The 27,586-nt window shown below is 47.1% G+C and overlaps 2 protein-coding genes across 8 annotated transcripts in view; both read left to right on the forward strand.

The window, feature by feature from the left end:
* The first annotated feature begins 845 nt into the window (after positions 1–845).
* LOC128347507 (zinc finger protein with KRAB and SCAN domains 7-like) lies at positions 846–16,015 on the forward strand. Of its 7 annotated transcripts, XM_053302378.1 has the most exons (7): positions 848–1,103; positions 3,195–3,683; positions 3,993–4,119; positions 6,233–6,315; positions 6,503–6,629; positions 10,714–11,730; positions 12,403–16,015. In XM_053302378.1, the coding sequence occupies exons 2-6, from the start codon at positions 3,288–3,290 to the stop codon at positions 11,697–11,699; spliced, it is 1,719 nt and encodes a 572-aa protein (XP_053158353.1). In that variant the 5' UTR covers positions 848–1,103; positions 3,195–3,287; the 3' UTR covers positions 11,700–11,730; positions 12,403–16,015. The 7 variants fall into 7 exon arrangements, with proteins under 7 accessions (XP_053158355.1, XP_053158358.1, XP_053158359.1 ...); XM_053302380.1 differs by having other exon boundaries at positions 846–1,103; positions 10,717–16,015; XM_053302377.1 differs by having other exon boundaries at positions 10,714–16,015.
* Positions 16,016–17,061: 1,046 nt separating this feature from the next.
* The window catches only part of LOC128343897 (zinc finger protein with KRAB and SCAN domains 7-like), a 40,045-nt gene continuing 29,520 nt past the window's right edge, over positions 17,062–27,586 (forward strand). The window contains exons 1-6 of the mRNA XM_053293330.1: positions 17,062–17,420; positions 17,730–18,215; positions 18,508–18,628; positions 19,422–19,504; positions 19,695–19,821; positions 22,665–23,626. Of these exons, the coding sequence (XP_053149305.1) occupies positions 17,820–18,215; positions 18,508–18,628; positions 19,422–19,504; positions 19,695–19,821; positions 22,665–23,626 (1,689 nt within the window). The 5' untranslated portion in view covers positions 17,062–17,420; positions 17,730–17,819. The remainder of the gene's footprint in view (positions 17,421–17,729; positions 18,216–18,507; positions 18,629–19,421; positions 19,505–19,694; positions 19,822–22,664; positions 23,627–27,586) is intronic.

Below are 27,586 nucleotides of genomic sequence, written 5' to 3' on the forward strand. Positions count from 1 at the left end.
CCGCAGTTGTAGCGGGTAATCTGGAAAGCGCTCAGGCTCTCTTTTCTCACTCTTTCCCAGCCATTCTGGACTTGTGCATCGACATCCTCAGACTAATCCTTGTCCTCACTTCAGGTAGTTTGGCCTCCCCATGTTTCCTCCATCACCCATTCTTTAGTGACTGTCCCTCACCCTCCTCCTCCTGCTCTCACTGATGGCCTCCCTCCTTCTGGAACCACCCAGCCCTCTCTTCCAATCCTGCCTGGCAACTCATGCTCCTCCCTTGACTAGATGCTTGCCTTGTAGATATTTCCCTGATGTGAGCTAAGATTAATGCCCTTGCCACCAGGGCTGCAGACCCGTGTTCCCTCTAACAGGGATTCCCAGATGTTGTTGACTATAACTGAGGGTCATAAAGTAGACCAGGTGAAGCAATTTAAGTACCTGGGGGTGGTGTTCAAATATAATGGGTTAGTCAGATCACTACCACAAGCACAATACAAGCAAGGATGTCTGAGTTGCTTAGGAAGCATCTAGTCCCTGTGAGAAGCCACTGAGATGTTGGGTCCTGAACAGTGAGAGGAAGATCTCCCCCCCTTTCACCACACTTTGACCACCACCCCAGTGTTGAAGAGGAAAACCGGGTTATGGGGCATTTGCTTGGGGTGAGGATCTGGTGTGTGTATGCCATCTATTCACCTCAGATTAGAACCAGGAGGAACGAGGTGACAGGCAGGAAATCAACAGGCAAAGTCCATCATCATGCTTCCATGGGGGAAAGCTGCATCTGTTGCGTTTCTACCTGTCACTTAGATGCTAAAGACGCATGGACGCTGGTGCAGGGCGGGGAGGGGGGCGGGTTTCAATCTAGAGTCCCGTGATGGATTGAGAATTAAAACGCCTTTTTATCGAATGGACGTGAAGTTTCCCTCCTCGGAAGCACAAGGGAAGAAGCCCCACTTGGACTCCCGACTGAGATGCTGCCAGTTCAGAGTTAAGGGGAGAGAGAGACGTGGATCCTAGAGCGGCCCCAAGGGATCCTGGTTGGCATCAGTCTCTTCCTGGCCCGCCCCCTTCCCTGGGAAAGAGGAGGACTCCGGGATCATCTGGGGAGACCCGCCGCGGTGTGTTTATTCGGTGGGGAGTCTCGAGGGAGGGAGGGAGGGAGGTGGATGATAAAAAGGCGAAGGCATCAAGGGAGGGGGGGTGGAACCCCCCCACCCGTGGAGAGCAAACCCCTGAAAGTGAATAGGGTGAAAGGGGGCGCGGAAGGGGGAAAGAGAGTCACTCCAGCAGCCCCCCCCCCCGCTTGCAGCTCATCTCATCCGGAGGTGGCCTGTGTGGGGCTGATGATGATCCCTCTGCAGCTCCTCCCAAGCCGAGACAAGCTTCTTCCCTGCTGTTTGCAAAAGGAGGAGGGTTGGAGGGGGCTGAAGCCAGTTGTCCGCCTCCTTGCCAGAAATAGCTTTGCAGTGCCCTCATGCGAAGGAGAGACGGTGGTCCCTGGAGGAGGAGGAGGAGGAGGAGGAAAGGGGGGGAAGCAGATCTGGCTGGAGCATTGGGAGGAAAGGGGGGTGGGGGAGAAGGCTGTTCTGGGCAAGGGGGGTACACAAAGCCCGCCTTTTTGGGGAAGGGGCACTGCAATAGTCTGTGAAGTGGAAATGAAGGAACCTCCTTCTTTTCTCTAGGTGCCCTTTGGATGTTTGGCTCCTTTCCTACAGGGGAAAGTCTCTGTCAGGAGCTTAGATAATCCCTTTTCAGCATGATTTGCCTTTGCTAATCAGGGTCTGCCCTGTTGGATTGGAGACTATGTGTGAGCGCTTTAATATCTCCATTTTAGGGGATGGGACCCAACTCGGTGGTCGAGAACATAATCCAGACGGTTCTGGGTTCAATCCCTGGTATCTCAGTGCCTGCAACCTTGGAAATCTGCTGCCAGTCAGTGTAGACAGTGCTGAGTGAGAAGGACCAATGGTCTGACACTGTATAACGCAGCTTCTTAGCTAATCATATTATGAGTTCTTCTGTTTTCATGATGCACAGTCTGCCGTCACCATAACTCCTGTGCTGGGGTTGCTGCCCTCATCAGAGGCAGTCCTGGCAGCCCTGCACAAGAGCACCCTCACACAATACCCCCAGGACTGCCTTTTACAAGTGCAGCAGGACCCAGCACATGAGAAATGCCGGTTAAAGATGCTGCAGGATGTCAGCCGTGGTTTGGGCCCAAAGCCATTGGCTGAGATGCTCACTCAATGAGTCGAGAATCCTATTCAGGAGTTGCTCTAAAAGGCTGCTAAATTACAGTACCACTTCCTCTATAAACCTGAGTCAGGATATGTCAACTGTTGTCAACATCTGACCCCCAGGGAAGCCATATTCTTAAAGAACTTAGGGTTAAATTACCTGTTTTTATTATCACAAACATTTTCTATTCATAGTCTATATTTCTAGCAGTTCTCCAAGCCTTAAAAGCAACAAAGCTGGCATATCTACAGAATGTATTCTGGATGCTAATGTAACGGTGGGGCAGGTTAGAACAGATGTTTCATGTAAAAATGGCTCCTTCCTCTCCTGAACTAGCCTCAATAGTATGGGAGAGGATCGAGACCACTTGTCCATTTTGGAATCCTTCCCGTTTTTCTGCTCACCAAAGTTTTACTCGCCAATGCTGAGACAGGAGTCCCTGACACTGATTCTTATGTTGGGGATTTGATCAGAGACTGGTTGTTTCAGGATACTCCAATAATACGCATGGGTGGCTAGTTAATAAAACGTCTAGCATATAAAACTCAGGAGAACATGTCATATGTTGGGGATGTTTGTAATGATTCTTTTTTGAAAGGAGGAGGTTTAGTTCCTGGCAATTACATATTAAAAATTCTGTTCCCCACCTGGGGCTTGCTTGTGCCATTCAACCTGCTGCATTGAAATCGGAGGAATGGAATTTCTGCTTGCTGTCAAGCGCAGTTCATTTGAACAGAAAGCCAAAGGGTTTTGAATGAGGATGCCTTAGACAAAAGTGCCCCCTTAATCAAAATTGCCCCCTCAAACTACGGCATCTGTGAAAAAGGCCAATTCCATGCTTGGGATAATTGGAAGGGGATTGAAAATAAATCTGCTAATATTATAATGTGCTTATACAAAACGATAGTGAAATGCCTCCACCACATGGGGGTATTGTGCTTCAAGCACAGAACAAAGTTTTATCTTTGCAGAACTCGGTGGCCCCACCCATTACAGCAGTTCCTGTCTGTTGGTGAAACAACTTTGGTCTTCTTGGAGGCTGCCTTTGGAGCACAGAATTGGAGATGGAAAAGCAAGACTCAGGTGGCCCAGAGACCATCAAGGCTGGGAGTGGTGAGGAATTCTGGGAAAGGGCTCTGCAGGAAATCCTGCACAAGGACACGTTCCCTTCAGATGTACAGCGCCAGCGCTTCAGGCAGTTCTGCTACCAAGAGGTTGAGGGGCCCCGACAGGTTTGCAGCCAACTCCACCACCTTTGCTGTCAGTGGCTCAAACCAGAGCAACACACAAAAAAACAGGTCATGGACCTTGTGATCTTAGAGCAGTTTCTGACCATCCTGCCCCTTGAGATGGAGAGCTGGGTGAGAGAATGTGGAGCAGAGACCAGTTCGCAGACAGTGGCCCTGGCAGAAGGTTTCCTCCTGAGCCAGGCAGAGGCCAAGAAGCAGGAAGAGCAGCAGGTGAGAAAGTTGGTGGGAGATTACATGAGTTCTCTTCATTATGTATAATAAAAATTGTAATCCTACCATTCTGTTCAAGCTCAAGGTGTCACTAATACCAGAAAGAAGTAAAGCTAATTAATGGTTAAGTCTGATTACTGAAATAGAGAGTAATATAAGCAAGGAGAAATGTCCTTCATTTAGCCATATTTCTTTCAGCGCCCTTGCAGGGGGAAGTCTCCTAACCCTCTTCCTTCCACTTATTCGGCCTTTGCCTTTTCTAAACCCTGCCTCCCCATTCCCTGCCTGGGATTTCTGTTGATGTTTCAGGTGCAGGGGTGGCTCGCAAAAGCGTCTGCTGCTGATTCTGAGGCAGAGAAGGCTCTATCAGGTGCCAGACCGAAGCTGCTTCATGGGGGGACCTCCCAGGAGGATCATGCAGATGCCGCCTCACTAGGTAAGGAACCATGGACCACACTTCTGCTAGACCTCCCTCCCTCCTCGTGGGGGGAGCCAGGAGGGGAGGGGAGATGAGACTCTCGCAATTTGACATCACAATTGTCACTTGTCTGGGGAAGCCCCAAGTGGAGGGATGGGGTGGGATAAGCACCTTGGCCCACCGTACAGGGGAGGGCAGGGTGAGCTAATTTATTCCACTGTGAAAGATGGGGGCCCTTTCTCCTCGGACGAGGGATCAGTGCTAAAGTCTGGATAGGGAAAGAGCAGTCCCACACAACAACACCCCACCCAGAAAAAGCGTATCCAATAGTGAAGCCTCCACTGAATAGCCGAGCAGTCCACAATCCTCCATTTGCTCTGTGCTTGGCACACTTGGAAGTTCTAAAAGCACTGGGGGGAAAGGCTCTTTTTAAAAAGAAGAGGTAGCCAGACCTGTTGGAATATGTGCCTTTGCCATCTGGAGAGATCTGCCAGCCACTTGTTAGTTTCTGCCCCCTCTGCTGCCTTTCACTCCTGCTCTGGCCAGAGCAGGAAAATAAGCTCTCACACACCTCAAGAGAGTCATTTCTCCTTCTCTGGCTTTGGAAAGAGCCCTTCTAAAAAGGTGGGAGGCGCAGGCACCTTGATCAAAGCGTCAGGGCGCATACGTGCCTGTCGCTATTAATAATAGTCTCCTGCCGCAGTCAGAGCGGGAAGCCAGTTTCCCCACTCTGGCTGGGTGAAGGATAAGTAGAATCCTCCCTCCCTCCCTGCCTTGTTGTGCATTATTGTAAGGTGCAGGATAACCCTCTTTGCAGTATTTCATTGGCATGAGTAGGTGACACTTCAGTACAAGGAATTGTATGTAGCATATGCTTTGCCCCTCAAACCTATAACCCAGTGGGAAGTTGGAGTGGGAGTATCTTCCTTATGTGTTAATATTTTTTTAATGCATGTCTTTTAAAAAACCACCTTCCCTACCAAAATAATAATAATAATAATAATAATAAAGTATTAAAGCATTTTTACCACCGTCTGCTTTTCCAGTTTCTTTAATTTGGGTAATTGCTTAGTCAACTTTCAAAAATATATATTCTGTCTTTTTTTAAAAGCAGAATTCCCTTTTATTTCACCATGCAACTCCCAGAATGTGTATTTTTTCAATGACACTATACCAGCATCCAAAACTTAATTAAAAATTCTTATTATATAAGCTTCCCAAAGTTCTGTATGGCAGAGAGCTGGTGTTTTTCTACTCTACAACCTCCTTGTTCTGTGATGCTCAGGACAGGACCCACCCATCTCACAATAGTTTCTTCATTTTATTAGATAATAAAATGAGATAACTTTAGAGTCCACAGTTGATGTGCAGGGCTGTGCTCAGAGACACTCTTATCCCTGGACTTTGGTGCAAAGGCCCAGGGCCTCCATATTCCCTGGGGCCCCCCAAATAATAATTGGTCTGTCCTGGGTGGTGTGGTTTGTCCCCTCCACCACCTATGAGTTAAAATGATGCTTAACTTGCAGCGGGGCAGGGGAGGACACACCTCCAGAGGCCTTTAGATCCAAGCTCCAAAATTACCTTCGTGCCCCTCTGGAAGTGGTCAGTCAGCCTGACCACTGAGCAGGGTTTTTAAGAGTAGTTGCCCTGCAAGCTTGATGGGAAGGGCAGCATGTGGGGAAGGAGACTGGGAAGTGATTTTAGCTCTTCTCTTCACAAAAGTGCTGTTTACTGCCAGAACTGTGTCTGTGAGGGCTGCACAGTATAGACAAAGATGTCCCTGAGATGAGCGCTCTTGCAGGGAAGAGACAGAAGCAATCATCACTTCTTGATCCCATGGATGTGTCACTGCCTGTCATGTCATCCAGCAAGTTAAAAAAATGTACATATCTAAGTCTGCACCTCTAGTTCTGCCCAGGAGTCATTGGAAGTCGGGTGATCCTTTTCCTCCCTCTTGAAGGATTGATCTTGAAGATATTGGGATGAGCAATCTGGACAGTCATCCATCAGGGAAGCAGGAGCAATTTTATGCAGTGAGCAAGGAGTTGAATGAGAGGAACTCAGATGTCCCAATTGTAACCTTTTAGGGCTCTACAATAAATCATCCTCTGATTGCTTTTGTCTCTCTTAGTTCATGGAACACCACTGGAGGGGTTGACAAGGTTGTGGCTCCCGTGTGTTGATGGAGAAAGAGATTCTACACAAGCAGATCAGGTAGAAGATCGCCTTGGTGCCTAGAATAATGTTGCTGCTCTGGAATCTGCCCACTAGGAAGGCTGTGAGGGCTTGAATCCTACCAGAGGACCCTTAGCGACTTCATCTTAGTTCTCCCCAGATATTTGCTTACAGGGGTGGGGAGGACTGTTTTCTTAGCTGTGAGTCAGATAAGTTCTTGTTGCAGGGTGCCGTGTCCTTTGAGGAGGTGGCTGTGGATTTCACGGAGGAGGAGTGGGCTTTGCTGGATGCAGACCAAAGAGCCCTGCACAGAGCAGTCATGGAGGAGAATTGGCAGATTATGGCCTCTCTGGGTAAGGCTCCCTCACTCTCCAGAAATGACTGCTGCTTCTTCCTTATGGGGACCCAGCATTCCTTGTGGGTGTATTCTTATGGCAGTGTTGTGGGGCCTCTCTGCTGGATGGGGAAACACTTATCCAGCGGCCTGTGGTTGGAACCACATGAAACCGTGTTAGGCTTGGATATGAGGGGCTTCTTCCTGGTTTAGAACATAAGGACAACCCTGCTGGATCAGGCCAAGGCCCATCTAGTCCAGCATCCTGTTTCACACAGTGGCCCACCAGATGCCACTGGAAGCCACAGGCAGGAGTTGAGGGCATGGCCTCTCTTCTGCTTTTACTCCCCTGCAACTGGTACTGAGAGGCATCCCGCCTTTGAGGCTGGAGGTGGCCCATAGCACTCCTACTAGTAGCCGTTGATAGACCTCTCCTCCATGAAGTTATCCATACCTCTCTTAAAGCCATCCAGGTTGTTGGCTGTTGGCTGTCACCACATCTTGCGGCAGAGAATTCCACAAGTGGATTATGCGTTGTGTGAAAAAGTACTTAGTTTGTTAGGTAGTACTTAGGAGAGGAGAGCTGGTCTTGTGGTAACAAGCATGACTTGTCCCCGTAGCTAAGTAGGGTCTGCCCTGGTTGCATATGAATGGGAGACTTGATGTGTGAGCACTGTAAGATATTCCCCTCAGGGGATGGAGCTGCTCTGGGATGAGCAGAAGGTTTCAAGTTCCCTCTCTGGCTTCTTCAAGATAGGGCTGAGAGAGATTGCTGCCAGTCTGTGAAGACAATACTGAGCTAGATAGACCAATGGTCTGACTCAGTATATGGTAGCTTCCCATGTTCCTATGTTGTTGGTCCTAGATTTCCTGGCAATCAATTTCATGGGATGACCCCTGCTTCTAGTGTTATGTGAGAGGGAGAAGAATTTCTCTCTATCCACTTTCTCCACACCATGCATGATTTTGTAGATCTCTATCATATCTCCCCACAGTCGTCTTTTTTCTAAACTGAAAAGCCCCAGGTGCTGTAGTCTTGCCTCATAAGAAATGTACTCTAGGCCCCTGATCATCTTGGTTGCCCTCTTCTGCACCTTTCAACAATGTCCTTTTTTAGATGTGGTGGCCAGAATTGTACACAGTACTCCAAGTGTGGTCGCACCATAGTTTTGTGTAAGGTCATTATATTAGCAGTTTTATTTTCAATCCCCTTCCTAATAATCCCTAGCATGGAATTGGGCTTTTTCACAGCTGCCACACATTGAGTCGACACTTTCAACGAGCTGTCCACCACGAACCCATGTTCCCTCTCCTGGTCAGTCACCGACCGCTTAGATCCCATCAACGTATACTTGAGGTTGTGGTTTTTCATCGCAATATGCGTCATTTTACACTTGCTGACACTGAACCGCATTTGCCATTTTGTGGCCCACTCACCCTGTCTGGAGAGATCCTTTTGGAGCTCCTCACAATCTGTTTTGGATTTCACTACCTGAAAGAATTTGCCAATTTGGCCACCTCACTGCTTACCCCTACTTCTAGATCATTTATGAATAAATTAAAAAGCACCGGTCCCAGTACAGATCCCTGGGGATCCCACTTCTGACTTCCCTCCATTGTAAAATCTCTCCATTTATACCTACCCTCTGTTTCCTGTTTTTCAACCAGTTAGCAATCCACACATGTACTTGTCCCCTTATCCCATGACCGCTGTTTCCTCAGGAGTTTATGATGAAAAACTTTGTCAAAAGCCTTTTGGAAGTCCAGGTGTACTATGTCAACTGGATCACCTTGATCCACACATTTGTTGACATTCTCAAAGAACTCCAAAAGATTTGTGAGGCAAGATTTCCCTTTGCAGACGCCATGCTGGTTCTCTCACAGCAGGGCCTGTTCTTCTATGTGCTTTACCATTTTATCCTTGAGAAAGCTTTCCATCAGTTTACCTGGAATGGACGTTAAGCTAACCGGCCTGTAATTTCCCGGTTCGCCCCGGATCGCTTTTGGACAATCTGTTACATCTGCTACTTTCCAGTCCTCCGGTAAAGAGCCTGATTGCAGGGATAAGTTATATATTTTAGCAAGGAGGTCAGCAATTTCTCATTTGAGTTCTTTGAGGACTCTTGGATGGATACTATCTGGCCCTGGTGATTTGCTAGTTTTCTGTTTTTTCCATACCGTTTAGAACATCATCTCTTGGGAGGATGTTGAATATTTGTATACAACAGTACATCAGGCCCTGCTGGGAGAGAACCAGGATGGCTTCTGCAAAGGGAAATTTTGCCTCACAAACCTTTTGGAATTCATTGAGAGTGTTAACAAGTGTGTGGATAAAGGTGATCCTGTTGACATAATAAAATCCCAATGTTTGCCTTGGGAGGATGTGGAATATTCTTCCCTGTGTTTCAGCCCTGATGAATTCTTCCCCAAGATTGGTTTTCCTAATTGAATTACAAGCCCCACTGGGAAAACAGCAGCTTCATTCTGGCATTGGACTCATGCTTTCTGGTTTATGCCATACAGCATAATTGACTGGTTTAGGGGAGGGGACTCTCTGCCAGCTTGCACCCATGTTTGGGCTGAGTGCTTTGCAGCTGACAGGATGGAGACAAGCAAGATGGACAGGCTACAGCCAAACCATGCTCTCAAGCGAGGCTTTTGAAATGGAGAATGGGCCGGGACGGTTGTGTCTATTAGCTGTGAGGAATTATTCACCATACAAAGCAATGAAAGTTTAGTTGGGTGATGCATTGAGCTGAATCTTGTCCACACTGATTGGTAGCATCACTCCAGGGTCCCTTGCAGAGGACTTTTAAACACAGCTGCAAAAGACCTAAACTGGATGTGTTGAGGAATTAGTTTTGGGCCTTCTGAATCCCAATGCTGCATGTTCTTCCTCTGTGCTAATGGCTCTCTGTCCTTTTGACTTAACAGCCACCTAATGGCACAGCGAGGAAATGACTTGATTAGCAACCCAGAGGTTGCTGGTTTGAATCCCCGCTGGTATGTTTCCCAGTCTATGGGAAAGACCTATATCAGGCAGCAGTGATACAGGAAGATATACTGAAAGGCATCATCCCTTACTGGCTGGAAGATGGCAATGGTAAACTCCTCCTGTATTCTACCAAGGACTACCACAGGGCTCTGTGGTCGCCAAGGGTCGACACCAACTCGAGGGCACACTTTCCCTTTAGCTGTTTTCTTATCTTTTGTAACCTGGCCTTCTTCCAAAGGGTTCTGAGTAGCAAAGGCGGGTTTATTCCATAATTAATTCTTTATACTGGGAAGCAACCTTGCTCAATACAGTTGGCTGAGACATACGAACTGTACAAGACAAACCATTCAACTTCTCGGCTGGTTGGGAAGCCAAACCCGAGTTCAGGTTTCTACACCACACCAGTCTTCCAGTTCCCCTCGCCCCCATTGCTCATTCTCTGTGCAACCCTTGTGTTATAATAAATTTCAAATATTTAGAATTGGCTTCAATCTGGTTTGAAAGGTTCTGGGGGATTGCTTGAAAACCCTTCCACATGTGCTTTGTAAGGGTCATGCACTACTGGATTTGATTTCAGAATAATAGATCATTGTCTAGAGCTGGATTGTGTGGCCTCTGGCTGTACGGTGCCTGTAAGTCCAAGCCAGACTAGGTTGTTGAAGCTGCTTCTAATCGTGGTCAGTAGTTTTAGATCAGTCTTCAACTTGAGGCGGCCTACCTCGAAGGAGCTGTGTCCTCCAAGATCAGGATCAGAGCGATCCCTCTACTGAGGGTCGATCCCAGGAAAGCATAGAGCAACCCCTGTCTCGTCACATACTGGGAAACAATCTGGCTCAATACAGTTGGCAGAGACATAGGAACTGTACAAGCCAGCCCATTCAACTTCACGGCTGGGCTGGAAACGAAACCCAAGTTTCCAGAGTTCCCCTTTCTACACCACACCATTCTTCATTTAATGTCAATCACTGATGATGGGTTTTATGATTTACTTCCTAGCTTTGAAGCCCGTTTTGTCATTTGCAGGAGCAATCAGTTGTCTTTATTACTTGATTTGTCACTTCTTTTCTACCTGCAAGCTATACAAGGCTTCTTTCTCTCTCTCTTCTAGCAGGTGATGGGTGGAAAAGCAAGTCTGAAGGAGAAGCATGCGGGTCACGAATAGAAAGAGTTATATATACAAAGGAAGGACAACAGAGAAAAGCAAGAGAAGGAAACCAGGAAAGGAAGAATGAATCTAGTCCTGTTCATGCTGGTGACTACCAAGAAACACCAATCCAAGAAGAAATAGAGAAGGGAAAGCGGAATCAAATAATTCACACTGGGGAGAAACTGTTTAAATGTTTGGAGTGTGGAAAGAGCTTCAATCAGGACTCAACTCTAAGGAGACATCAAATAATTCACACAGGAGAGAAACCATTTAGATGCTTGGAGTGTGGAAAGAGCTTCAACCAGAGTATAAATCTTAAGAAACACCAAGGAATTCACACAGGAGAGAAACCATTTAGATGCTTGGAGTGTGGAAAGAGCTTCAGTCAGAGCTCACATCTTAGAGAACATCAAAGAATCCACACAGGAGAGAAACCATTTAGATGCTTGGAGTGTGGAAAGAGCTTCAACTCAAGCTCAAATCTTAAGAAACACCAAGGAATTCACACAGGAGAGAAACCATTTAAATGCTTGGAGTGTGAAAAGAGCTTCAAACAGAGTTCAGATCTTAAGCAGCACCTAATTATTCACATAGGAGAGAAACCATTTAAATGCTTGGAGTGTGGAAAGAGCTTCAGTCGAAGTTCAGATCTTAAGCAGCACCTAAGAATTCACACAGGAGAGAAACCGTTTAGATGCTTGGAGTGTGGAAAGAGTTTCAGTCAGAACCCACAACTTTTTAAACATCAAAGAATTCACATTGTAGATAAATCATTTAAATGCTTGGAGTGCGGAAAGAGCTTCAGTCAGAGCTCATATCTTAAGAGACACCAAAGAATTCACACGGGAGAAAAACCATTTAAATGTCTGGAATGCGGAAAGAGCTTTCGTTTCAGCTCAAATATCTCCGTGGGGGAATGCTCTACCTGTTGCATTTCTGTTGCGTAGATGCTAAAGACACATTAATCCAATGGCCCTGGTATGTATAGATTGAGATGGGAGTTAACAGAGGGAAAAAGGAATTGTGATTGGCCACAATCTCTTCCTGCCCCGCCCCCTCCCTGGGGAAGTGGACTCCAGGATTTGGGGAACCCCTCCTGGTGGCGTTTATTTGGAGAGGAGTCTGGCAGAGGGAGGGTGGGTGATCAAGATCAAGGAAGGGGTGGGTGCGCTGCATGTAACACTCCAAGGGAAGAGCAAAGCCGAGGAAGTGAATGGGGTGGAAAGTGGGGGGAGAAGGGGGAAAGAAAGTCACCCCAGCCCTGCATTGCCGCTCATGGGGAGTTGACCTGCATGGGGCTGATGATGATCCCTCTGCAGTTCTTCCCAAGCCAAGACAAGCTTCTTTCCTGCTGTTTTCAAAGAGAAGGAGGGTTTGAGGAGACAGAAGCCAATGTTCAAGCTACTTGCCGTATATCGCTTTGAAGTGCCCTAATGCAAAAGGCCAACAGAGGTCCCTGAAAGAGGAGCAGGAGAAAGCGGGGGTGGAGGAGGGGAGAACCAGATCTGGCTGCAGTATTGGGGGAGGAAAGAGAGGTGGGCGAGAGAAGGCTGCTGTGGGCAGCAGGGGACAAAAAGACAGCGCTTTCGGGGAGGAGGCACCACATTGGTCTGTGACTTGCAAGTGAAGGGAACTCCTTCTTTTCTCTAGGTGCCCTTTGGCTGTTTGGCTCCATTTGGATAGGGGAAAGTCTCTGTCAGGAGCTCGGATAACCCCTTTTCCTTGGTGAAATGCCTCCAGGACTTGGGGCTGCTTTGCAGAACTCAGTGGCTCCACCCCTGACAGCAGTTCCTGTTGCAACTTGGACCAGTCTGTGGATAGACACCAGAACTGCCTACACTGGCTCCACCCATTACCTGCCCTGCCTAGCACCCACCCAGTTCCAGGAGCCACCAGCTGCCACTGACTCCAAGCAACCCCAGCCTCAATGGCCTTTGGACTGCAAGGAGCTGCAAGAGTTGAGCCACTTCCTCGCAGGAGGAGGGGGAGGATTTGCATCCACTTGCCTCATTGAGGGATCAAAGGAGCAGAAAACATCCATGTTTTTCTTCTGCAGGCCTTGACACTGGATGTGCCAGGAAGGGTTGAAGCTCAAGATATTTACTTCTCTCTCTGCCCTGCAAGGGCTTTATTTCTGAGCTGCCTTTAGCCTTTTTTCCCCACCATGCTCTTTCCATATTGCTTTGGGATATGCTTTTATGAAATACCGTACGTAAATAGAATGAACATGAATTGTCTCCTTTGCTAAAGAGTGTCTGCCCTGGTTTGCATTTGGATTGGAGACTACACCAGAGCGCTTTAATATATCCCCTTTGGGGAGGAGACCACATTTGATGCTAGAACATATGCATGCTTGCATAGAGAAGGTCCCGGGTTCAATCCCTGCCATCTCCATGTAGTACTGTAATGAACTCCTGCCTGTAACATTGGAGAGCCGCAGCCAGTCAGTGTAGACAATGCTGAGTTAGATGGACCAATGGTCTGACTCAGTAGAAGGCAGCTTCCTAAGTAATCCTATCATGGGGATTCCCACACTGCCTTCATAGGCCAACATGATGCACAGTCTGCCCTTGGCTTAACCACTGTGCTGGGGCTGCTGCCCTTGTCGGAGGCATTCCTGGCAGCCTTGCACAAGAGCACCCTCGCACAATACCAGCGGGGCCACCTTTTAGGAATGCAGCAATCCCAGCACATGAGTTATGCTGGTGGAAGATGCTGCATGACATCAGCCGTGGTTTGGGCCCAAGCCATTGGCTGAGATCCTCACTCAGTTAATCAGTATTACTACTCAGGAGTTGCTCTAAAGCAGTGTTTCTCAACCACCGGTCTGTGGACTGGTGCCAGTCCATGAGCAGTTGAGTGCTGGTCCATGAAGAATTAATCCCCCCACAAAACAATTTCGAGCTGGTGGGGGCCTCCGTTGCTGGGAGCTCTCCAAAGCTCATTTCTAGGGCTGGGGTAATGTTCATTTCGAAGAAGCTAAAAGAGTGTAATCCCAGCAGTGAGGGCTGCCTGCCTATAAATGAGCTCTGGAGAGTTCGCAGCAGCGCCCCCCCCGGCTTGAAATTGTTTTGGGGGGTGCCTGGGGGTGGGGGCAAGGGGGGGTGACCCCTTTACTAACTGCTGGTCCGGGAAACTGCGCACAAAGAATGTACCGGTCCATGACTCCAAAAATGTTGAGAAACACTGCTCTAAAGGACTGCTAAACTACAGTACATAAGAACAGCCCTGCTGGATCAGGCCCAAGGCCCATCTAGTCCAGCATCCTGTTTTGCACAGTGGCCCACCAGATGCCGCTGGAAGCCACAGGCAGGAGTTGAGGGCGTGCCTTCTCTCCTGCCATTACTTCCCTGCAACTGGTTCTCAGAGGCATCCTGCCTTTGAGGCTGGAGATGGCCCACAGCCCTCCGACTAGTAGCCATTGATAGACCTCACCTCCATGAAGTCATCCAAACCCCTCTTAAAGCCATCCAGATTGTTGGCTGTCACCACATCCTGTGGCAGAGAGTTCCACAAGTGGATCACGCGTTGTATGAAAAAGTACTTCCGTTTGTTGGTCCTAGACCTGGCAATCAATTTCATGGAGTGACCCCTGGTTCTAGTGTTGTGTGAGAGGAAAAGAATTTCTCTCTCTCCACTTTCACCACACCATGCATGATTTTATAGACCTCTATCATGTCTCCCCGCAGTCGTCTTTTTACTAAACTAAAAAGCCCCAGGTGTTGTAGCCTTGCTTCATAAGAAAGGTGCTCTATGCCCCTGATCATCTTGGTTGCCCTCTTCTGTACCTTCTCCAGTTCAACAATGTCCTTTCTGAGATGTGGTGACCAGAATTGTACGCAGTACTCCAAGTGTGGTCGCACCATAGTTTTGTATAAGGGCATTATAATGTTAGCCGTTTTATTTTCAATCCCCTTTCTAGCATTGAATTTGCCTTTTTCACAGCTGAGTCGACACTTTCAATGAGCTGTCCACCACAACCCCAAGATCCCTCTCCTGGTCTGTCACCAACAGCTCGGATCCCATCAGCATATACTTGAAGTTGGGGTTTTTTGTCCCAATGTGCATCACTTTACACTTGCTAACATTGAACCGCATTTGCCATTTTGTCGCCCACTCCCCCGGTTTGGAGAGATCCTTTTGGAGCTGCTCACAATCCGTTTTGGATTTCACTACCCGGAAGAGTTTGGTATCATCTGCAAATTTGGCCACATCGCTGCTTACCTCTGCTTCTAGATCATTTATGAATAATATAGAACTTCCGCTATTAAACTGAGTCAGGATATGTCAGCTGTTGTCAACATCTGACCCCATATTCTTAAAGAACTGAGAAACAGGTTCCTTAACCCTATTTTCATAAACATGTTTTATTGATAATCTGTATTTCTAGCAGTTTGCCAAGCCATACAACCAACAACTATGCTGGCATGTTTAAAGAATACATTCTGAATGCTAATGTAACCGTGGGGCAGGTTAGAACAGACATTTCATGTAAAAATGGCTCCTTCCTCTCCTGAATTAGCAGCAATAGTATGGAAGAGGCACCAGACCATTTGTACATTTTGTTATCCTTCCCAACACTAAGACTGGAGTCCCTGACAATGATTCATATTTTGGGGATATGATCAGAGACTGGTTGTTTCAGGATGCTCCAATAATATTCCTGTGTGGCTAATTAAACCTCTAGCATATAAATCTCAAGAGAACATGTCACATATTGAGGGTGTTTGGAATGATTCCATTTTGAAAGAAAGAGGCTTAGTTCCTGGTGATTTCGGACTGGGAATTCTGCTCCCATCCTTAGGCTCACTTGTGCTGTTCAACCCACTGCATTGAAAGAGGAGGAATGAAATTTCTCCTTGCTATCGTGTAGTTTTCTGTGAACAGAAAGCGAAAGGGTTTGGATGGGGACTCCTTAGAAAAAAGTGCCCCCCTAATGAAAGAAATTGCTGGAATATAACCATTATATTATAATTAATGACTATTGAGGCCCAAAATGGCCAGGCTAACACATTTGTTAGTGTAAAACAGCAATGAGAAAATTTTGTGGGTTTCATTTTGTTTCAAATAATAGGAAGCACTAAGCAAGCAAATGTTGTCAGTTGTGCAATACAAAGTAACCGTTTGTGGATCAATGCCAAGTAATTCCCTTTATTTATTTCCTTTGTCTCTGTATTTTGGAATTCGCTGTATGAACTTGGGTGTCTGTCCCATCCGGTTTCATAATAAAGTGTTTAAAGTTACTCCCTATTGAGGAGTTGAAGTTTGCTGCTGCTGTTTTACCTGCCTCGAGGCCTCTCCAACATCTGTTAAAACTCCTTCCCTTTTGGCCGACTCTTGGCTCACTTTTCTAACTCCTTCCTCCCAGCCATTCTGGACTTGTGCTTCTACTTCCTTCCTTCCTCAGACTAATCCTTGTCCTCCCTTCAGGTAGTTTGGCTCCCCATGTTTCTACCACCCCCCAGTCCTTAACGACTGTCCCTGAGAAATCCCACCCTCCTCCTCTGATTGATTGCTGCCCTCCTTCAGGAACCTCCCAGCCCTCTCTTGCAATCCTGCCTGGCCACTTAGGCTCCTTTGCCCTTTACTACTTTCCCAATAAAAATATAGATACATATAAACATAAACCTATTAAGAGATCACTGCCACAAGTACGATACAATCATGGACATCTGAGTCACTTAGGAAGCATCTAGTTCCTGTGAGAAGCCACTAAAATTTTGGGTCCTGAACAGTGAGAGGAGGATCTCCCCCTCTTTCACCACACTTTGACCACCACCCCAATGTTGAAGAGGAAAACCGGGTTATGTGGCATTTGCTTGGGGTGAGGATCTGGTGTGTGCATGCCATCAATGCACCTCAGATTAGAACCAGGAGGAACTAGGTGACAGGCAGGATTTCAAGAGACAAAGCCCCATAATAGTGGTTCCATGCTGCGAAGCTGTATCAGTTGGATTTCTATCTCTTGCGTAGATGTTAAAGACGCATGAACCCTGCTGCAGGGCGGTGTGGTGGGGTTTCATTCCAGTGTCATGGTCCTGGTATGGATTGAGAATTAAAACGCCCTTTATCGACGTGAACAGTTTCCCTCTTCCGAAGGGCAAGGAAGGGAAACAGGAGACCCACTTTGACTCCCTCCTGAGATGCTAGGAAAGAGTTAAGGTGAGAGAGACGTGGATCCTAGAGAGGGCAAAAGGGATCCTGCATCAGTCTCTTCCTAGCCTGCCCCCTTTCCTGGGAAAGAGGAGGACTCCGGGATCACTCTGTGATCTCCTCGGACCGGTGCGTTTATTTGTTTGGAAGGGGAGTCTCGGTGGAGGGAGGGAGGTTGATGAAGGCCAAGGAATCGAGGGAGGCGTGAGTGGGCCGAAAGCCCCAAGGGAAGAGCAAAGCCCAGGAAGAGAGTGGGGCATAAGGTGGGGGGGGGAGAAGGAGGAACGAAAGTCACCCCCCAGCCCCCCATTGTAGCTTATGGGGAGGTGGTGGCCTGTGTGGGGCTGATTCCTCTGCAGTTCCTCCCCAGCCAAGACAAGCTTCTGTTTGCAAAAGACGGAGGCTTGGAGGAGACTCAAGACAGTTTTCCAGCTGCTTGCCAGAAATAGCTTCGAGGGGCCCTAATATGAAAGACCAGCAGTGGTCCCTGAAGGAGAAGGAGGAGGAGGAGGAAGGTGGGTGGGGGGAGAAGCAGATCTGGCTGGAATATTTGGGAAGGAAAGAGGGGTGGGGGTGAGAGAAGGCTGTAGTGGGCAGTGTGGGACACCAAGCCAGTCTTTTCGGGGCCGGGGCACTGCATTGGTCTATGACTTGCAAACAAAGGAACCTCCTTCCGTTCTCCAGGTGCCCTTTGGATGTTTGGCTCCTTTCATATAAAGAAAGGTCTCTGTCAGGAGCTCAAATAATCCCTTTTCCTTAGTGAAATGTCTCCACCACTTGAGGGTGTTGTTCTTCAAGCACAGAACCACGTTTTATCTTTGCAGAACTCAGTGGCCCCATCCATTACAGCAGTTCCTGCCTGTTGGTGAAACGTTGGCCTTCTTGGAGGCTGCCTTTGGAGCACAGAATTGAAGATGAAAATGCAAGACTCAGGTGGCCCAGAGACCATCAAGGCTGGGAGTGGTGAGGAATTCTGGGAAAGGACTCTGCAGGAAATCCTGCACAAGGACACGCTCCCTTCAGATGTACAGGGCCAGCACTTCAGGCAATTCCGCTACCAGGAGGTTGAGGGGCCCCGACAGGTTTGTAGCCTACTCCATCATCTTTGCCGTCTGTGGCTCAAACCAGAGCAACACACAAAACACCAGATTATGGACTTTGTGATCCTGGAGCAGTTTCTGACCATCCTGCCCCCAGAGATGGAGAGCTGGGTGAGAGAATGTGGAGCAGAGACCAGTTCGCAGGCGGTGGCCCTGGCAGAAGGTTTCCTCCTGAGCCAGGCAGAGGCCAAGAAGCAGGACGAGCAGCAGGTGAGAGAGTTGGCGGAAGGTCAAATGAAGGTTTCCTCATATGTTCATTTATTTTAAATGATTCCACCGTTCTATGAAAGCTCCAGCTGTCACTAATACCAGAAAGAAGTAAAGCTAATTAATGGTTTAGTCTGCTTATTGAAATGAAGAATAATATAAGCAAGGAGAAATGCCTTTAATTTGCCCAGATTGCAGGGGGAAGTATCCTAACCCACCACTCACTGTCGTTGCCTTTTCTAAACCCTGCCTCCCCATTACCTGCCGGGGATTTTTGTTGGTGTTTCTGGTGCAGGGGCGGTTAGGAGAAGTTACCACTGCTTTTTCTGAGGCAGAGAAGGCTCTATCAGATGCCAGACTGAAGCTGCTGCATGGAGGGATCTCTCAGGAGGATCATGGAGATGCCACTTCGCTGGGTAAGGAACAATGGATCATGCTTCTGCTGGGTTCCCCTTTCTCCCATTTACCTAAAAAAAAAGTTACTTCTTTGTCCCCCTGAGTCTTTTTGTGGGTTTTTTAAAAAAATCTAGTCTATCCTGCACAAAGCTGGAGACCTCTTTGGAGTCAAGAGTTGATGGGACGGGCAGCGGTCTGTCAACCTGATCAGAGCTTCCTTGGGTCAGGGAGCTTTTAGAGTAGTTGCCCTGCAGGCTTGATGGGCAGAGAAGCACGCAGGGAAGGAGACTGGGAAGTGATTTCTGATCCTCTCCTCTCCTGCAAATCTGCTGTTAACTGCCAGTAAAATGCCCATGAGAGCTGAACAGTACAGACAGATATGTCCATGGGATCAGTGCTTTTGCAGGGAAGGGATAGAAGCACACATCACTTCCGGATCCCGTTCTCCATGTGCTGCTCTCCCCATCAGGCCTGCGGGGCAGTGACGCTGCAGACTCCCTGCCTTGATATAACTCTGATCCCATTAATGTCACTGCCTGTCATGTCATCCAACAAGTTTTAAAAACTTTTATGTCCAAGTCAGCTCCTCTAGTTCTGCCCAGGAGTCATTTGTGATTATCCTTTTCCTCCTTCAACAAGAATTGATATTGAATATATGGGATAAGTTATCTGGACAGTCATCCGTCAGGGACACAGTAGCAATTCCATGCAGTGAGCAAGGGGTTGGATTAGAGGACCTCAAAGGTCCTTTCCCACTTTAAAGTTTTAGGGCTCTACAATTAACCACCCTCTGATTGCTTTTGTCTCTCTCAGTTCATGGCACACCACTGGAGGTGCTGACAAGGTTGTGGCTCCCGTATGTGGATGGAAATACAGCTTCTACACAACCAGATCAGGTAAAAGAGGCATCATGGGGTGGGGCGACAGCCTGGGTGTCTTTTTCTGAGCCTGAAATAAGCTTTGCTTCTCTGCAATCTGCCTACCAGAGGACCCATAGCTGCTCCATCTTAATTCTCCCCAGATATTTGCTTACATGGGCAGGCAGACTGTTTTCCTACCTGTGAGTCAGAAATGTTCTTCTTCCAGGGTGCCGTGTCCTTTGAGGAGGTGGCTGTGCATTTCGCGGAGGAGGAGTGGGCTCTGCTGGATGCAGACCAAAGAGCCCTGCACAGAGCAGTCATGGAGGAGAATAGGCAGAATGTGGCCTCTCTGGGTAAGGCTCCCTCACTCTCCAGATGTGGCTGCTGCTTCCTTCTTTATCTATCAGTCAGTCACCTTTATTACAGTCTTAGACCAGCAAAAGAAGAGGAAAGAAAGGTATATGTTGTTGTTGTTGTTGTTACATTTTATATCCCGCTCTTCCTCCAAGGAGCCCAGAGCGGTGTACTACATACTTAAGTTTCTCCTCACAACAACCCTGTGAAGTAGGTTAGGCTGAAAGAGAAGTGACTGGCCCAGAGTCACCCAGCAAGTATCATGGCCGAATGGGGACTTGAACTCGGGTCTCCCCAGTCCTACTCCAACACTCTAACCACCAAACTGTAAAATTATAATATGGTATAGAATCTCCACCAGCAAGGTAGAAGGCCTATGTCCTAGTAAAGCTATGAAGCTATAAAAACTGCAGCATCGTACATGTTACAAAGCTATGGTAATTAATTCTAATTATTAAATTATCGTCATACAAATTATCATAAAAGCTGGTTTTAAAAACTGTAGGGCTATTAAAATGATAAAAGCACAGATATAAGTTGAGACCTGTATACTATGCTATGAGTAGAAACTGTAAGTGCTGAAAGCTGAGAACAGAATAATCTGCAGCTAAAAGTATGGGACTGTGATCAAGCTAAGGCTGTAATCTTGGAATTCATGTCGTGTTGTAGTGGGGTGGCGTAGCTGCATGCTGCGATCCCTCTGGGCAAGGCCTGGGGCCTGTCAGGACCTAGAGAATCCTGCACACTGACGCTCCAAACTTGGCAGTGTTGTACATAATGGCAGGTTCTTCATCTGAGAGCAGAAACAAGGTGTAAAATCGTGACAAAATGAGGTTAGGACGACTGTCTCTGTAAAAGGGGCCAGAGAGGAAGACGTGCGCCGTGGTTTCGACCTGCCAGTGTCACAGGGGCATAGTCGTTCCGCAATTGGAGTCTTTCTAGATCTGCCTAATAGTGCGTCAGAGGAGAGGGCATGGCACGGCACCGAGCAAGGGTGAAGGCTTTCTTGGGGTTTGGGATTTCCAACCGTGCCAGGCATGCAGTGGGGGAGGCAGAGTATCTAAGCCTTTCTGAAATCAAGTTTGGGGACCTGACTAGGGCTGTTTGGCATTCTGTGTCCATTACCCTAAGTTTGATAGCTGTTTTTGCCCGGTCATTGCCCATAGCAAGGAAGAGAGGTAAGGGAAAAACCCAAGGTCGGCATTTTAGTCTAGGTGGCCCGCTTCTAGGAGGATTGAAATCTGTCCTGCAGGGTCAGGGGAGACCAGACCACGAGGGTTGAGGATTAGTAAAGCCAGTAGCGGAGGATGACCATCCACACTCTGGCCTCCACCTTCATCATGCCCGTCTCCAGTCGTAAGGTGGAGTTTGAGCCACAGCGTGGCACTTGAAGGGCCGCTTTTAAAAACTGGGACTGTACTCATACCAATGAGACAAACAGAGAGAGAGGGAGGGGGCCCAATTTGCCACCATAGAAGAATTGTGCCAGTGGCTTGGTTTCAAACACTTTGAGCACTGCAGGGATGTCACAGCCTCCTCTTGTCTGAAGGAATGTTAGGGTGGCGGAGGTGATCCTCTGTGCAGTGTGGGTGACATGGTCTTTGTGGGCCTTTCTGGAGCCAGAGGCATGTAGAACCACCCCCAACCCAAGCAAAAACCCCAGGGATTTGAAGCAGACGACTGACCTTAGGGTCATCTATACTCCAGGAGCGGGACTTGGGTTATTGAGTTAGAGCCACCAGAGTTCTTCTGAGACCTATGGGGGTCTTTGATAGGATTGCAGTGACGTCTGCATACGGCAGGGTGGAAATTCATCTTTCAGCCAGCTTGTGGGGATGAAAGACGGGGCTGTTGAGGTGGCTCACCATGCCATTGATAAAGAAATTGAATAGGTACGGGGACACAGTGTTCCTTTTTGGTGTATTCTTGTGGCAGGATTGTGGGGGCTTTCTGCTGGGTGGGGGGAACACTTTCCATTGGCCTGTTGTTGGAATCACATGAAACAGTGTTAGGCTTGGATCTCAAGGGCTTCTCTTCTGAGGAAGTGCTTCTCTTCCCTGTATTCGAGCCCTGCTGAATTCTTCGGCAAAACTAGTTTTCCCAGTCGAATTTCAAGCCAAGGTGGGGAAACAGTAGCTTCATTCAGGTTTATTCAATACAGTAACACCCACTAGCTTTTTGGGAATTGTTATGGGACCCGCTAGCAGCTTGTTCTCATGTTTGGGACACGTGTTTTGGAGCTGATGGGATGAAGACAAGCAAGATGCATAGGCTCCAGCAAAACAATGCCCTGAAGAGCTCCTTTGGTATCTCTTTGACATCGTTCTCACATGCTAACTTATAAACTGCGAAGGATCAGCTATAACTGAGGGTGGGAGGATGGATAATTTGGCAGGTGGGCTCCAAATGCTGAAGAAAATGTCAATCCTAAATGAGGAATTATTCACTATACAAAACCTTCACTTCTTTGTATGATGATGCACTGAGCTGAATCTTGCCTGCACTGATTACCAGCATCTCTCTAGGGTCTCTTGCACAGAACTTCTAAAACATTATATCCAAATCCTAAACTGGATGTGTTGATTATTAAGTCTGGGACCTTCTGAATACAACTGTTCTTCCTCTGCGCTGATGGCTGTCTGTCCTGTTGATGTATCTCTTGTAAGCTGGCCTTCTTTCAAAGTGTTCTGAGCAGCAGTGGTGGGCTTTTCCCTTGAATTGCGGCAATGGTGGGATTATTCCATTATACTTGGCAGCCCTGTTCCCTCTAAGGTGTGCTTGATTTGACACTTCTTTTTTCCTTGCACTCTCTACTAGGCTTCTTTCTCTCTCTCTCTCCTAGCAGGTGATGGGTGGAAAAGCAAGACTGAAGGAGAAGCGTGCAGATCACTAGTAGAAAGAAGGAGATGTAAAAAGAAAAGACAACAGAGAAAACAATCAAAAATAAACCAGGAGAGGAAGAATGAATCTTCTCCTGTTCATTTTGGTGACTGCCAAGAAACACCAATCCAAGCAGAAATAGAGAAGGGGGAGGAGAGGAGAAAGCCCCTCTCAAGTGAGAAAAGCATCGGTTATAAATCGTGGCTCAAATGTCACTGGGGAATGAAGAGAGGGGAGGAGAAACCATTTAAGTCTTTGGAGTGTAGAAAGAGCTTCAGTCAGAACTCTCAGCTTTTTAAAAATCAAAGAAACACAGGAGAGAAACTATTTAAATGTCCGGAGTGTGGAAAGAGCTTCAATCGGAGTTCAGCTCTTAGGAGACATCAAAGAATTCACACTGGAGAGAAACCATTTAAATGTTTAGAGTGTGGAAAGAGCTTCAGTCACAATTCAAAGCTTATTAGACATCAAAGAATTCACACAGGAGAGAAACCATTTAAATGCTTGGAGTGCGGAAAGAGCTTCAGTTTGAGCTCAACTCTTAGGAGACATCAAAGAATTCACACAGGAGAAAAACTATTGAGATGTTTGGAGTGTGGAAAGAGCTTCAATCAGAGTTCACAGCTTATTAGACATCAGAGAAATCATACAGGAGAGAAACCATTTGGATGTTTGGAGTGTGGAAAGAGCTTCAGTTTGAACTCAGATCTTAGGAGACATCAAATAATTCACACAGGAGAGAAACCATTTAAATGTCTAGAGTGTGGAAAAAGCTTTAGTCGCAGCTCAGATCGTAGGAGCCACCAAAGAAGTCACACAGGAGAGAAACCATTTGAATGTCTGGAGTGCGGAAAGAGCTTTAGTCGTAGCTCAAATCTTATACGGCATTGCAGAATTCACAAAGGAAAGAAACACTATATAAATGCTTAAAGTGTGGAAGGAGCTTCAGCCATTGCTCCAATCTCACAAAACACGAAAGAATTCACATGTTAGTAAGGTAGAAAGAGCTTCCATCTCAATTCTCCTTCTAGAAGATAGAGTTAGAGGAGACTTGTTTAGGGACTCTCTAGCCACCACTCTCTTCTCCCCCAGTTCCAAAAGAAGAGTGGGGACGGAGACGCTGCTGCAATAGCCATGGTGGGCAACACCTGTGCAGAGCACACTCCGGTTGAGTGGAGGGAAGGCATGCTGTATTGGGACAGGGTAGACAAGAGAGAGGAGGCAGGCATACGGAAGGGGTATGCCCATGGCAATGCTTATTCCTCTGGTCACTGCCCTTGCCTAGCTTCATAACAAACCTCTTCTATTGGAACCAGAGTCCACAGGGCCTGATGGGAAGGCACATGGGGACACGACTTATCCCAGCCAGCTGCATGGGTCCCTGTGGTGCCGAAAATGTGAGGAACAGCCGGGGAATGGCCCACACTGGGAACAGCTGTTGCCTACACCTGCACCAGGCGGGTGCTGCAAGTTCATTGTTGTTAATAATGCAATAGAAGGTATCTCTCTCTTTTTTTTTTTTTTTGAATGCCAGATAATTCCCTATTTTTTCCTGTATTTGGAAAAAACGCATACCCTGCCTCTATTAGTGTTACGACATTTCTTTTTGCTTAACTTTGCCACTGTATTCTGGAATTGGCTGCATGTATAGAGAATGCATTTTTCATTTCCCTTTTCATAATAAATGTTTTAAAACATGCCCCATCTGGAAGACAGGTGATGCTGCTGCCGAGAATGCCTCTCTCAAGGCACTCCTTCCCTCCTGTTGTTGTTGTTGTTTTTACATTTTATATCTTGCTCTTCCTCCAAGGAGCCCAGAGCGGTGTACTACATACTTGAGTTTCTCTTTCACAACAACCCTGTGAAGTAGGCTAGGCTGAGAGAGAAGTGACTGGCCCAGAGTCACCCAGCTAGTTTCATGGCTGAATGGGGATTTGAACTCGGGTCTCCCCGGTCCTAGTCCAGCACTCTAACCACTACACCATGCTGGCTGTTAGAGCCCAGGTTCCTAGCCTTGGGTCCCCCTGAGATGTGGTTGAATGGAGACTCCCGCCTTCACCAGCCACAAAGCTGCAAGAGTTGAGCCACTTCCACACAGGGGGAGGGGGAGGTTTTGAAGCCAGTGGCACCCCTCAGGGGCTCAAGGGAGCAGAAAACATCTGTGGTTTTTATCCTGACCTTGAAACTGGAGGTGTCGGGAAGGGTTTAAGCTCAAGATATTCCCTTGCCTGCCTGCCCTGCAAGGGCTTTGCTTCTGAGCTGCCTGCAGCCTTGTAGCAGTTCATTTCGTAGCACAAAACTCTCTGGTTTCCCCCCACCTTGCTCTCTTTTCATATTCCAAATATTTGGCTTTGGGATGTGCTTTTATGAAGTACTGTATATTGATGGAACGAGCATAAATTGCTTCCTTTGCTAAGCAGGGTCTGCCGTGGTTTGCAATTGGATGGGAGACTACCCCTGAGCATGTTAAAATGATAGAACGTCTGCATGCGAGCGGTCCCATGTTCAATCCCTGGCATCTCCAGGGAGGATGTGGGAGGAACTCCTGCCTATTACCTTGGAGACCTGCTGCCAGTCAGTGTAGACAATGCCAAGCTCGATGGAGCAATGTCTGACTCAGCATAAGGCAGCTTCCTGGGTAATCAGCAAAAGCTATTTATATACTGCTCTTCAAGAAAAAGTTCCCAGAGTTGTTTACATAGATATAAAGTGGCTCCCTGTTCCCAAAGGGCTCACAATCTAAAAAACATAAGATAGACACCACCAACAGCTACTGGAAGGATGCTGTGCTGGGGGTGGATAGGGCCAGTTACTCTCCCCCCAGCTCAATCAAGAGAATCACCACGTTAGAAAAGTGCTTCTTTGCCCAGTTAGCAAATATAATGTTGTCTCCAATATTCAATATTACTACTTGGGAGTTGCACTAAAGGGCTGCTGAATGACCTTAGAACTTCCTCTATTGAACTGAGTCAAGATATATCAGCTATTGTCAACATCTGATCCCCGGGGAAGCCATATTCCTTAAAGAACTTAGAAACCGGTTCTGTAACCCCATTTTCATAAACGTGTTCTATATATAGTCCGTATTCCTAGCAGTTTGCCAAGCCATGAAAACAACAATAATGCTGGCATGTTTAAAGAATACATTCTGAATGCTAAGGTAATGGTGGGGCAGGTTAGAACTGGCATTTCATGTAAAAATGGCTCTTTCCTCACCTGAATTAGCAGCGATAGTGTGGAAGAGGCACCAGACTACTTGTACATTTTGTTATCCTTCCTAACACTGGGACTGGAGTCCCTGACAATGATTCATGTATTGGGGATATGATCGGAGACTGGTTGTTTCAGGATGCTCCAATAATATTTATGGGTGGCTAATTAATTAAACGTCTAGCATGTAAAGCTCAGGAAAACGTGTCATATCTTGGGGGTGTTTGGAATGATTCCTCATTGATTGATTGATTGATTGATTGATTGATTGAATTTTTATACCACCCTACCCAATTTGGCTCAGGGTGGTTGAAAGGAAGAGGCTTATTTCCTGGTAATTTCATATTTGAAATTCTGCTCCCCACCTGGAGCTTGCTGAACCTGCTGCATTGAAAAGCAAGGAATGAAATTTCTCCATGCTGTTGAGCTTAGTTTCTATGAACAGAAAGTCAAAGGGTTTTGAATGTAAATCTCTTAGACAAAAGTACCCCCTTAATGCACTTTTGCACTTTTATATTCCCGTTTCTGCTGGAATATAAAGATTATATGATGATTCCCAACTATCAAGGCCCAAAATTAACACAGTATTAAACAGCAATGAGAGGAGTTTGTGGGATTCATTTTGTTTCAAATAATAGGTCTCTGAGAGGAAGCATAGACCAGCAGATGTTGTCAGTTCCCAGCCTCTGCCAAGGAAGAACAGGAGGGTGGCTGCATTGAAATGCAAGGAATGAAAATTTTCCTTGCTGCTGAGCTTAGTTTCTCTGAAAAGAAAGTCAAAGGTTTTGAATCTAAATTTATTAGACAAAGAAATAGATTGTGATGTCCAGTGGGCGTCGACTTCTGGCGATCACAGAGCCGTGGTTTTCATGGTAGAAATAACAAGAGTGGTTTACCATTGCCTTTCTCCTGCACAGTATGAGATGATGCCTTTGCTGCTGTCACTCATGTGAGCATCTGCCTTCAGCACCTTCGTATATCACTGCTACTGCCCAATATAGGTGTCTACGACTATATATTTAACACCAGTGGGGATTCGAACTAACAGCCTCTTGCTCCCTAGGCAAGTTGCTTCCCTGCTGCACCACCAGTAGGGGTTTTCTTAGACAAAAGTGCCGCCTTAATGAAATGAAATAAATTGCTGGAATATCAGCATTCTATTATGATCAAGGCCCAAAATGGCCAGGATAACACCTTTGTTAGTATTGAACAGGAATGAGAGAAGTTAGTGGGTTTCCTTTTGTTTCAGATAATAGGTCTCTGAGAGGAAGCACAGGAAGCAAATGTTGTCAGTTGTGAAATACAAAGGAACCTTTTGTGGAGCAACCTCTATATAAAACATTAAGGGGCACCTTTCGCATCATTGAAAGAAGCAGAGGAGGGGAGGGGGTGAGCAGGCGAGAGTGAGTGAGTGGAGGGGGTGAGTGGCTGAGTGGCTCAGTACGCCATTTATTGGCAAGTGGTATACATGCAGCAAGAACATAGGAATCTCAAATGATGACTGTAGTGATGGTTCCTGGACACCTGTGACGGCTGCAACAAGTGATACAAATGAATCCCCCCCCCAAACATAATTGATCCCGTACAAATGAATCCCCTCAGAATACCCATACCAATGATCCCCCCTAGTACATTGGTGACCCCCCCCCCCCCCCGGGATCATTCCAACTGTCC

The sequence above is a fragment of the Hemicordylus capensis genome, chromosome 2 (assembly GCF_027244095.1).
Source record: "Hemicordylus capensis ecotype Gifberg chromosome 2, rHemCap1.1.pri, whole genome shotgun sequence".
Taxonomy (NCBI): domain Eukaryota; kingdom Metazoa; phylum Chordata; class Lepidosauria; order Squamata; family Cordylidae; genus Hemicordylus; species Hemicordylus capensis.

Bases quoted from the DNA above. Each gene is read 5' to 3' on its own strand.
- LOC128347507 (XM_053302377.1), top strand. From the start codon at position 3,288: ATGGAAAAGCAAGACTCAGGTGGCCCAGAGACCATCAAGGCTGGGAGT. The intron at 3,684-3,992 runs GTGAGAAAGTTG...TTGATGTTTCAG, and splicing joins AGAAGCAGGAAGAGCAGCAG to GTGCAGGGGTGGCTCGCAAA. The intron at 4,120-6,232 runs GTAAGGAACCAT...TGTCTCTCTTAG, and splicing joins TGCAGATGCCGCCTCACTAG to TTCATGGAACACCACTGGAG.